General features: G+C 42.8%; 1 protein-coding gene across 1 annotated transcript in view; it reads left to right on the top strand.

Moving 5' to 3' along the window:
* The window catches only part of DNAH10 (dynein axonemal heavy chain 10), a 157,001-nt gene that overhangs the window by 52,285 nt on the left and 92,010 nt on the right, over nt 1–12,706 (top strand). Inside the window, exons 25-30 of the mRNA XM_086347331.1 lie at nt 1,059–1,270; nt 3,073–3,226; nt 4,399–4,632; nt 5,605–5,727; nt 7,093–7,326; nt 10,022–10,245. Coding sequence (XP_086203457.1) covers nt 1,059–1,270; nt 3,073–3,226; nt 4,399–4,632; nt 5,605–5,727; nt 7,093–7,326; nt 10,022–10,245 — 1,181 coding nt within the window. The remainder of the gene's footprint in view (nt 1–1,058; nt 1,271–3,072; nt 3,227–4,398; nt 4,633–5,604; nt 5,728–7,092; nt 7,327–10,021; nt 10,246–12,706) is intronic.

The following is a 12,706-nucleotide window of genomic DNA, read 5'->3' as shown; positions in this document are numbered from 1 at the left end:
AGGGGATGCTGCTGCTAAGTCACTTCAGTCGTGTCCGACTCTGTGCGACCCCATAGATGGCAGCCCACCAGGCTCCCCCGTCCCTGGGGTTCTTCAGGCAAGAACACTGGAGTGGGTTGCCATTTCCTTCTCCAATTCGTGAAAGTGAAAAGTGAAAGTGAAGTCACTCAGTCGTGTCTGACTCTTAGCGACCCCATGGACTGCAGCCTACCAGGCTCCTCCGTCCATGGGATTTTCCAGGCGAGAGTACTGGAGTGGGGTGCCATTGATGTATATATATAGCTGATTCACTTTACTGTACAGTGAAACTAACACAACTAAACAACACAACTAACACACAAATATAACACGACATACACATCATAAAGTAACTATACGCCCATAAAAATTAAAAAAAGAAATCACCGGACACATATTACATGAATTAACATAATTTCCCGTCAAGCATGTTTCATGATTCAAGCAACTCTGTCGAGCCTGGATGTCACAGGTTGCAAATGCCAACCACCCAAGATGGTAAATTGTATGTAAGACAGTACTTTTTACATTCAGTCTCAGGGAGCTACAGCACAAAGTCTTTTCTTTATGATAACTAAGCAGGAGTATCTAAGTTGCTGGTATTTTGTAACCTTAGCTTCTTTTGTCAGAAAAGGACAGCGCTTGAATGAAGTGCATATTTTAAGACCCCCGTGATTCCTTGAGTTAAAAACACTGGTTTCTGACATCCTGCTTTTCTGTTTTCCTTGAAAGAAAGGCATATTTTTGGATCCCACACATTCTCAGATACAGCCTTATTTTTGTGCAAGAATACTGGAGTGGGTTGCCATTTCCTTCTCCAGGGGATCTTCCCCACCCATGGATTGAACCTGCGTCTCCTGCATTGACAGGTGGATTCTTTACCACTGAGCCACCAGGCAAGCCTCCTGTTGTGGGGAAATGGATGTTAATATTTGGAGAGAAACGAGCATGCCAAGGGTTAAGAATGTGCTCTCCCTTCCAACCACCTTTGAGTTTCCAGACCAGTCTTGTTGATGGGACTATTTCTTGTTCATTTCCAGGTTGCAAAGGAAGAATGGTCTCAGACACTCTGGATCAACCTGAATGTTCAGTTTCTCCAGGAAGGAATTGAAAGTTTTCTCAGGTCCCTCAGAAAGCTGCCCCGTCAGGTCCGAAATTTATCGGTGGCCTACCACTTGGAATCGAAAATGAAGGCATTCAAAGACTCAATTCCTTTACTTCTTGACTTGAAGCATGAGGCTCTAAGAGACAGGTTGGTGGAGGAGCTTTTACTTTGAGATATGTCTTTGCTCAGATCTGATGACAAAGAACAAGATTCCAGCAGCAATGCAGGGCTGGAAATATACAAGTAATATTTCTCTATATAATATTGCTTCCGTGTAAAGTTCCCATTAAATTATCAACCACAGGGATTCTTCTATATCAACTCCCACGCTAGACCTGGGATGAGAGAGAGAAAAACTGGATTCTCCTTCCTGACCATCTCTTTGTACGACAAAACCTAGTGATTCTATGCTTACTGCTTATATGCTGGGTACCTGGCTTTCTGCCCGTCCAGTGCCGCGTTTAGCTGCCTTGTTACGTTCATTCCATATACATCAGACCTTAAACGTGGGCAAATGTGAACCTTCAGAGGAGGCCAGGTTGGGTTAAGAGCAGCGCAGCTTGGTGCTCTGTCTTGTTCCTTCTGTTTGACGTAGCTGCTTTTCTTTATCGTGCTGTGTTTTTTTCACAATGCTTGAAACATCTGACGGTTATTTAATTTGTAGATTTGTTGTATCGATCACTGCCTGTCTCCCCAAGTTGGTAGAAGTGTTCCCGAGGGCAGGGGCCTTATCTTCGAGCCACTCTGAACCCCCAGCTGCCAGCCCACTGCCTGAAGAGAGTTAGTGATTGCTGAATATTTATCAAACATAAACATGCTCGTAAATTACAACAGGGTATCAAATAGGCTAAGTGATCTGGACAGGCCGGGATCACCCGTCTAGAGACCATGCAGAAACAGTTACTAATGAATGAAAAGTGTGTTTTCTTAGGTGGTAGTTAAGATGAGGCATCTAAGAAAGTATCTTCTAGATTAGGGGTCTCCCAAGCCCTGGGCCAAGGACTGGTCCCGGTCCAGATAGAAATCACGCTGCACAGCAGTAGGTGAGCGGCGGGTCCGCGAGCAAAGCTGCATCTGTATTCACAGTCGCTCCCCATTGCTCTTATGACCGCCTGAGCTCCACCTCCTGTCAGTTCAGCGGTAGCCGTAGATTCTCATAGGAGTGTGAACCCTCCTGTGAACTGCACATGTGAGGGATCTAGGTCTTGTGCTGTTCGTGAGAATCATCTCCGAACCATAGCCCACTCCCCACCCCTCAGTCCATGGAAGAATTTTCTTCCACAAAATTGGTCCCTGGTGCCAAAAAGTTGGGGACCACTGTTCTAGATGTTTCCTGGGTTTGATTCTGGCAGCCAATGGGATTTTGGAAAACTGTGGACATACATGTAATTCCAATAATGTCTTCATGTTTCCAAATTCCATTACAAGAAGTGATTATAATGGGATTTATCCTGTGGTTGAAGAAAGAAAAGTGAAAGTGTTAGTTGCTCAGTCTGTCTGATTTTTTGTGACCCCCAAGGGCTTCCCTGGTGGATCAGCTAGTAAAGAATCTGCCTACAATGCAGGGGACCTGGGTTCAATCCCTGGGTTGGAAAGATCTCCTGGAGAAGGGAAAGGCTACCCACTTCAGTATTCTGGCCTGAAGAATACTGGACTCTATAGTCCATGGGGTTGCAAAGAATTGAACATGACTGAGCGACTTTCACACGGACTGTAGTCCGCCGGGCTCCTCTGTCCGTGGAATTCTCCAGGCAAGAATGCTGGAGTGGGTTGCCTTGTCCTTCTCCCAGGAATCTTGCTGACCCTGGGATCAAACCCGGGACTCCTGCCTTGCAGGCAGATTCTTTACCGTCTGAGCCACCTGTGAAGCCCTTGGTTGAAGAGGGAATAATTAAACCCATCACTAAACTCAGTAGACATAAAGATTTTTGATGTGGATGCACCTTCAGGCATTGGAAAGAGCTTATGGAGAAAACGGGCGTGATTTTTGAAATGACTGAAACATTCACCTTGGAAAACATGTTTGCTATGGAACTTCACAAACACACGGATGTTCTCAATGAGATTGTGACGTCGGCCATTAAGGAGATAGCCATTGAGAAGGTAGGACTATTTTTAGTTATAAAGCAGGCTAGAAAAAAAAAAGAATTTTTTTTTTATTCAGAGAGAAAACCTGTTTGTTCTGGGACCTGTTATGTTTGAATAAGAAAGTATTATTTGTTCTAGAAATAGAATTCCTGCCTCAGTTAAATATTTTAATTGTTTCTATAGTTTCACTTTCAACTTATTTACTAAGGAAATAATGTGTTCAAGGTAGAAAACTGAGAAAATAAACAAATCACTCATAAATTCCACCACCTGAAGATAAATTATTAACATTTGAGTGTACATTCTTTAATGCTTTGAAATGCCTGTGCAGGGAATTCCCTGTGGTCCAGTGGTTAGGGCTCTGAGCTTCCGCTGCAGGGGCACGTGTTCCATCCCTGGTTGGGGAACTAAGATCCCGCATGCTGCATAGCATGGCCAAAAAAAGTGCATATACACACATGTACACACATGTACACATATAAACATATATCCACACATACACACTACAGAGATATAAAAACACACATACACACACCAACATGTACATGAGTACCATGCCCACATACATACATGCTCTCACACATGCACACATATAGGTGTACATAAATACTAATATATCACTCATACGTGCACACACATGCATGTACACATGTGCATACACTTACACGCGTGATGTACACAGATACATATGCACACATGCACATATATACACACATCTGTGTGTATATACACATACCCATAATTATTGACAGGTGGTTTTTGAACATGCCATGAAAAGACAAATTTTTTGTAATTTGATCTTCTTGCTAAACAGTAAACACAGAGGCAGTATCTCATGAGCATGCAGATTGGAGGCCAATTACAGAATTTAGACCCTGGCTCTGGCACTCAGCTGAGTGAACGTGGCAAGCCATTCCCAGTTCCCACCTCTGCGAAAGTGTGGAGAATAATAATCCCACCCTCGCGGGGGTGCTTTGAGGACTAGAGGAGATGGTGTATAGCATGTGCTTACCTGGCACAGAGCAAGAACTGGGCAACTGACAGCTAGAATGGCCAGCCTCTCTGGAACACTGACCCAGAACTCCGGGTTCAGGAGCTGATCCATGGCAAACTCAGGAAGCTCCTGTTGGGTTGGGTTGTTTTTTCAGCCCATGTGCCTGAACCATTCTTGTCATATTCCTGACTAGGCTGTGAAGGAAATCCTGGACACATGGGAAAATATGAAATTTAATGTGGTCAAGTATTACAAAGGCACCCAGGAGCGAGGCTACATCTTGGGATCTGTTGACGATATCGTCCAGTGCCTGGATGACAACACTTTCAACCTGCAAAGCATCTCAGGAAGCAGATTTGTGGGACCTTTCCTGCAGACAGTTCACAAATGGGAAAAAACGCTTTCTCTCATAGGCGAAGTCATTGAGGTGAGAAGAGAGACACAAAAGATGGAAAGGAGCTGATTCATAGAAAGAAACTTTGTGTGAGACAATTTTGTGCTCAGAAACTAATGATCCTCTTTGATTTATTTTGAGGGGAGGGATACATAATTAGAGGAGTGAATCTGAGTTTTTATTTCAATGAATGCATTTTTAACTAACAGGACTCCTCCTCATTGGTGCTTTTTCATGTGCCCTGGTTCTTATTTAATACTGTCCTGTTCTTGTTGCAAGAATGCTTTCATCTCCTATATCACATTGAAGAATTTAAATATATTTAAAACCCTTTTCTGATTTCCTTCTATTTTTTATTTTCTCAAACTAGAATTTTCCTCTTTTTAGGGGAAACTCTCTTTCACAGGGTATGGGTTTTTCCTCTGTGTGATTTTGATTTTTTTTAAGTCCGTCTTGCATACATTTTTTTTTTTTTTGGCCTGTGCTCATTTCACTTTGATGTGTGTTTTTGCAGTTTTCCCAACCTAGTCCATTGTGTTGGGAAGCGCCCAACCAGGTCTTACGTTAGTTGGTTTGGGGCTTTCCTGCTTTGTGTCCAGACCTCTGTGAGCCACCTAGGCTCATTTCACCAGTTTTGTGTGACAGCCTTGTTTTTGTCCTGAGATCACAGGCAGGCACCTTGTATTAATATAGCTACACCCTAAAGCTTGGGGTGGGATGAAGCCAGGCCTGGTTCACTGGCTAAGAGTGTGGTCAGGCATGGGCTTCCTTCATTTGCTTTCTTTTGAAAAAATAATTTATTTATTTATGGTTGTGCTGGGTCTTTGTTGCTGCACACACACAACTTGGCAACTAAACCACCATATGCACTTACTCTGCCCTCTTGCATGGAAATTCTTTTGACCTGAATTGATTTAAATCTGTCCCGTGTTAGGGTGGGGTTTTGCCATACAGACCTCGAGGCACCTGGGAACCTGTGTTGATAATAATGTTGTGCCTTTACAGATTTGGATGTTGGTTCAGAGAAAATGGATGTATCTGGAAAGCATCTTTATTGGTGGAGATATCAGATCACAACTTCCAGATGAAGCAAAGAAGTTTGATAACATCGACAGAGTATTTAAAAGGGCAAGTGACTGGCTTCTATTTTAGTCTTGAAAGATGGACAGTAATCGGAGATCCTTTCACTTATGTATTTACATGTCGTATTTGGTCTATTTGTAGCTTCTGAATTTTTTCTGTCATTGTATGTGAATTTAATCTCTTCAGTAAGAATTCCTGTTTGATCTTAAGCCACCAGCATAAGGCACTACAACTTTTTTATTTTTACTTTTTATCATAAAAGTAGTAGTTATTTAAAACCCTGGGGAAATGTAGAAGAGAAGGAAAAGATGCGTCTTCCATAGTTTCATCATCTTTAATATGTAATATTTTCCTATGTATATGGGTTTAAGAACACAATTGTAATGATATTTTGTATGTGTGTGTGCATACTCGGTCTCTTAGTTGTATCTGACTCTTTGTGACCCCACGGACTGTAGCCCGCCAGGCTCCTCTGTCCCTGGGATTATCCTGGCAAGAATACCTGGAATGGGTTGCCATTTCCTCCTCCAGGGGATCTTCTCAAACCAGGGATCGAACCCACCTCCTCTGGCTTCTGCACTGGTAGGTGGAGTCTTTACCGCCGAGCCACCTGAGAAGCCCAATATTTTGTATAATTTCATCTTATAATTTTCTCTTCATATTGTGAGAAACATAGTTCATATTATGAAGTCATCTGAAAACATTTCAATGACTTTATATAATGTCTCAGTGAGTGGACTGACATTAGTTTAGTTGATTTATTGTCTAGTAACTGGACATCTTGTTTGAAGTGAAACTCTTTGCATTTAAAAATAATTTGTCTGAAGATTTTTTTTCCATTTTTAGGATTAACATCTTATTATTGTTTATAAGCAAATTACCCATGAAGGACTATGGTCATCTTAAAGTCCTTTCCAGAAAGGGCGGTACCAGTGGGCACTGCTGCTAGCGGTTAGCGGGGTAAGGATTGTCACCCAGCCCACCTGACCTCAAAGCCCCAGTGTTTGCTGCTCAGGGATGCTGTTGTATTCTCTAGTATGAGCAGCCAACTCATGTTTGGGGCTTCCCAGGTGGTAAAGAACCCACCTGTCAATGCAGGAGACATAAGAGACCCCTGGATTGGGAAGATTCCCCTGGAGAAGGAAATGGCAACCCACTGTGGTATTCTTGCCTGGAGAATCCACAAGGAAAGAGGAGCCAGGTAGGCTACAGTCCATGGGGTCGCAAAGAGTTCAGACACAACTGAGGTGACTTTGCATGCACGCATAATACATCTGTATCATTTCTTTTTAGATTCCACATATAAGGGATGCCATATGATATTTCTCCTTCTCTGTCTGACTTACTTCACTCAGTATGACTCTCTCTAGGTCCATCCGTATTGACAGTTGTCCTCTTGACTTTATCCAGATCATGGGCGAGACTTTGAAAGACCCTGTGATCAAGAGATGCTGTGAGGCCCCCAACCGCCTCAACGACCTGCAGAACATCAGCGAGGGCCTGGAGAAGTGCCAGAAGAGCCTGAACGACTACTTAGATTCCAAGAGGAACGCCTTCCCCAGGTTCTTCTTCATTTCCGATGACGAGCTGCTCAGTATCCTGGGGAACAGTGACCCACTCTGCGTCCAGGAGCACATGATCAAGGTCGGCCCCCGGGGGCTCCCGTGGGAGTGTCCCCATAAGCTCTGTAATTGCAGCTCATCTGAGTCTGCTACACAGCTGGGTTCAACTCAGAAGTCCAAGATTGTGGAACACTGCTGGGGTTTTTATTTGAAATATAAATCTGATGAAATCCACTGTACTCTGAAGTCACACCAGCACTGAGCTGCTATTTGTTGTTCTTTTTCCACACTCCCCCAAACAACAATTTTTGAGAAACTGAAACAATGCAGAAATATACAAGGACGAATATAATAACCAGAGAGACCATGCAGGATAGTGGTTCAGCACATCCAGCTAGATTGTCTGGGTTTAAACCCTGGCTCTACATGGATTTGCTGTGTGGCCTTTGGCAAGTGACTTAACCTCTCTGGTCATCAGTTTTCTTACCTGTAAATTCAGTTAACTCCAATTCTACACATTTATAAAGATTGAATGAGTTAATGTTTGTAAAGTACTTTGAACAGTGCCTGCCCGATGATGTTGGCTGAAGAACCTTATCTACCCCCCAGAACTGACACCCTTGTTACCAGTTAGTCATATTTGTTTTGTCTCTTTTTTTGTAAGATAAAATTACGGAGATAAAGTTGACATACTCTTTGTTTCATCCCCGTTCACAATTCTTCTTCCACTTTCAAAAGGCAGCCATTATCATGGCTTTGATGTAATTCCTTCCAGCCTGTGTTTTCATACTTTTACATCAATGCACGTGTATCCGTGAGTGACACTGAAGGGCAGGAAACACAACAGACAAAACCATCTCTTATGACAGAGAATTGGAGCAGCGCCAGGAATAAACTTTGGTCCGCTCATCAAAGCTCTATGTTTAGTATCAGCCTAGAGGTTTCTCAGCCTTGACACTGTTGGCATCTTGGTTGCCATATTTATTTTTTTACTGGCACGTAGCTGACTCACAATGTTGTGTTCATTTCAGGTGTACAGCAGAGAGTCAGTTATGATACACATTTAATGACTCTTTAATTGATTAATTAATTTTGGGTTACGCAGGGTCTTTGTTGCTGCTTGCAGGCTTTCTCTAGCTGCAGCAAGCCAGGGCTACTCTTTGTGATGTTGTGCAGGCTTCTCATTGCAGTGGCTCCTCTTGCTGTGGGGCGCAGGCTCTAGGCACACGAGCTTTGGTAGTTGTGGCTCGCAGGCTCGGTAGTTGCAGCTTGAGAGCTCTAGAGCCTGGGCTCAGTAGTTGTGCACGGGCTTAGTTGCTCCGTGGCATGTGGAATCTTTCTGGATCCTTATCCACTGTGCCACCAGGACTTCATCCACTCTTTTTTAGATTCTTTTTTGGGCCAGACAGTTTTTCCTGTGTGTGTGTGTGTGTGTGGTGTGTGTGTGTTTATGTCAGGGGTGGGGGCGGCCTTGTGCATTGTAGGTTGTTTAGAAGCATTTCTGGCCTCTACCCAGTAGATGCCAGAAGCATCCCTCTCCAGCTGTGAAAACTGAAAACATCTCCAGACGGTGCTGAGTGTCCCTGGGGGCAAAATCATCCACGATGGAGAGCATTATAGAGCAATTACTTTATTTCAAATAAACGAAGTACTGAGGATCAGTTGCTTAATACACTGCATATGTGCCTGTGTGCTAAGTTGCTTCAGTCATGTCTGACTTTGCAACCCCATGGACTGTAGCCACCAGGCTCCTCTGTCCCTGGGGATTCTCCAGGAAGGAATACTTGAAGTTGCTGTGCTCTCCTATGGGGGATTTTCCCCACCCAGGGATCGAACCAGAGTCTCTTAACATCTCTTGCATTGGCAGGAGCATTCTTTACCACTAGTGCCACCTGGGAAGCAAGATTAATACACTGTGTTTTCTTTAATTAATGCTGATTTCCTTCTCAAAGTATGAGTTACAGTTTGCATGGTTTCCTTTCTCAAAGGGAGAAGGCTTCTATTCTGTTTCTGCTTTAATAAACACATATTTTACTGTTGTAGAAAAATGTGTTGTTAGAAGTACTTTGGCTATTGGTAGCTCCTTTTGTAAACCTCTGATTTTATTTTTTAAAGCTTGTTGCCTTTCTGTCCTCCTGTCTGATTTGCAGAGTGCCTTGCCTTATCTAATGGGCCCTAAAAGACACATTTCCCTGAATATTACTCTGATTAGTAACAATAAGGATAGCCAGCAAATGCCAAGCATATGAGGAGCTGACATTTCACACACGTTATTTAATTTGATCCTTTGACTGCATTTTGTAGGTGCCGTAATTATGTTTATTTCAGGCTGAGAGAGGAGAAGCAACTTGGTCAAAGACACCTGATTGGACAGTGGGGGTGGGAGTCTTCATTCCTCGTTCTTGGGAGGTCTCTAATTCCTCAGCTCTAGAGTGTTTAATCACCATGCTGTTCCGCTCATCCTGTGTTCAGCTGGTCCATGTGTCCGGATACTTCTCCATCCCAATGTACACCCTAGAATCTCAAGTGTGGGGAGAGAACCTATCTTCTCTTTTTTTCGTTTTTCTTCAACCCACCTCAGACCTTTTCATGCAGATAAAAGGAAGTACCCAATGAACGTTTGTCACTGGGTAAAGAGATACCTATTTGGTGTGTGGTCTCTGGTGCTGTTGCTGGCATCCTGGCAGCCCTGATGAGTGATGAGGCACTGCAGGCTGTTCTTTGATTCCAGAACCCAGTGAAGGTATTACAGGGTGGACTCTCCCACTGTATTGCAGATGTATGACAACATAGCACTGCTGAGGTTTCATGACGGGGACAGTGGAGAAAAACTGGTATCTGCCATGATATCAGCAGAAGGAGAAGTCATGGAGTTCCGGAAGATCATCCGGGCTGAGGGGCGTGTGGAGGACTGGATGACAGCAGTTTTGAACGAAATGCGAAGAACTAACAGGCTAATTACCAAAGAGGCTATTTTTAGATACTGTGAAGACAAAACCAGGTAGGATTGTAAATGTGATTGTGGGTTACTTTATTATATTAATGGCAATAAGGGATCAATTTTCAGGGTGTGGAGTAGATTGACTGACATTTCAAATGTCAGGTTTTCTTTCCCTGCCATAGCTAAATTAGCTGATGGATACCTGTGTTCTTTAAGGATTACTGTGTACAGCACTTCTCAAATTGTGGTCCATGGACAGGGAGCATCAGGGCCCCTAGGAGCCTGGTCAAAATGCAGTTTCCTGGGCCCCACCCCAAACCGCTGCATCAGAAACTCTCAGGGCAGGGCCCAGGAACTGGGTTTTCACAAGATCCCAGGTGATTCTGAGCTCAAATGTGAGAACCTAGTGAATGCATTGGAGAAGGAAATGGCAACCCACTCCAGTATTCTTGCCTGGAGAATCCCAGGGACAGAGGAGCCTGGTGGGCTGCCGTCTATGGGGTTGCTCAGAGTCGGACATGACAGAAGTGACTTAGCAGCAGCAGTGACTCACCAAAAACCAGGTGTTCATTAAGGTGGACTCTATGTGTAGGTTAATGGCAAAGTTGTTTCTAGAATAGTTGATGAATTTCAATCATTCTTTGATTTTGTGGCCTCAGAGCTTCCAGGCACTGAGCTAAACCATGCCTAGCCCTAGTCACTAAGAGGGCTGGCTTTACTCTGTGGTTGAACCCAAAGCACACAGAGCATCTTTGGATAGTTTCCCAGGAGAGTTGCAGTACATTTGGCAGGGCCTTTATGCCGATACAAAGTCTTTATTATTATGGGAACACTGTCCTCTTGGTTTCGCATGCTGCCTTTTTGATTTTGCGAACTGAAAATGTCTATTTAATGAATTATTAGGACAGAGCATAGTATTTGTCTGACTAGGATCCTGCTTTTTCTTGGTTCTGTGCCATATGAAAAATGGGTTTATCTCTTTATGTAATTGGGTGTATATAGATACATTCAGTGGTGTATTGGTAAACTAGCTCTCTGAGAAGAAAAGCTTTGATTTGGAGTGTATGTCGATTCCCATAGCGTAAACACTCTGCATGTCTAACTGAGACGCAAGCCCACTGGACTAGTAAATGAGAGAAGCAAGGTGCAGTGTAGCTTGTGTTGTCGGATGCCAGTTTTGGAGAAACAGCCCTCACACCCCCTTCTCCCCATATATGTGTCTTTATACAGGTTTGTATGAGAATCGAAAAGAGTGCCCAGTGACACTCAGGAAATTATAGCAAGGAAGCATGGGAGGTGTGGTCAGAGATAATCAACTTTTTTGTTGGAATTTTAAAAAATTTAAAAATTCTTATAATATGCCTATCATACTAAGTAACTTTTAAACATCTGTAAAAACACATCTTTCAAGTGATCTGGCTTCTTTTACACAGTCATGCCCCTGTAACTGTTCCTGTGCATGTCTCCGTTGGCCTGGTATTTTATTATCTAACCAGAAGAGGTTTATCTCCTTCGTTTATTGGCTTCTGTTACTTTGTCTTCCCTATTCCAGATCAAAGAAAAATTTTTTAAAAAATTGAAGAGTAGTTGATTTACAATATTGTATTAGTTTCAGGTGTACAGCAAAGTAATTCAGTTATATTAATATGTAAATATACATAAATATGTATATTTCTGATTATTTTTCTTTATAGGTTATTGCATGATATTGACTATAATCCCCTGTGCTGTACAGTTAATCTTTGTGGCTTATTTATGTGTAGTAGTTTGTATCTGTTAATCCTACACTCCTGATTTTTTCTCCCCTACCTAAGTCCCTTCCCCCTTTGGTAAGCATAAGTTTGTTTTCTGTGTCTGTGACTCTATTTCTGTCTTACTTCACTCAGTGTGATAAACTCTAGGTCTAAACATGTTGCTGCAAATGGCAATATTTCATTCTTTTTTATGGCTGAGTAATATTTCGTTGTATTAGATTGTTTCCATGTCTTGGCTATTGTAAATTGTGCTGCGATGATCATCAGGGTGCATGTATCGTTTTGAATTATAGTTTTCTCTGGATATATGCCCAGGAGTGGAATTGTTGGGTCATAGGGTAATTCTGTTTTTAGTTTTCTGAGGAGCCGCCATACCATTCTCTATAGTGGCTGCACCTACTTACATTCCCACCAACAGTGTAGGAGCATTCCCTTTTCTCCACTCTTTCCAGCATTTATTATTTGTAAACTTTTTAATGCTGGCCTTTCTGACTGGTGTGAGGTGATGCCTCATTGTAGTTTTAATTTGCACTTCTCTAGTAATTATTGATGTTGAGCATCTTTTCATGTGCCTGTTGGCCATCTGTATGAAACAAATATTCTTTTTTGTTTTGTTTTATTTTCGGCCATGCTTGTGGGATCCTAGTTCCCTGACCAGGGATTGAACCCATGGCCCCTTCCATGGAAGTGTGGAGTCCTAACCACTGGACTGCAAGGAAAGTCCCAGAAGAAATAGATTCTTGACAAGACCATTTTTAGTTCCAATC

The sequence above is a fragment of the Bos grunniens genome, chromosome 17 (genome assembly GCF_055505025.1).
Source record: "Bos grunniens cultivar Pamir isolate PY7600 chromosome 17, Bosgru_T2T1.0, whole genome shotgun sequence".
Taxonomy (NCBI): domain Eukaryota; kingdom Metazoa; phylum Chordata; class Mammalia; order Artiodactyla; family Bovidae; genus Bos; species Bos grunniens.
This window is presented reverse-complemented; position numbering and strand designations above follow the sequence as displayed.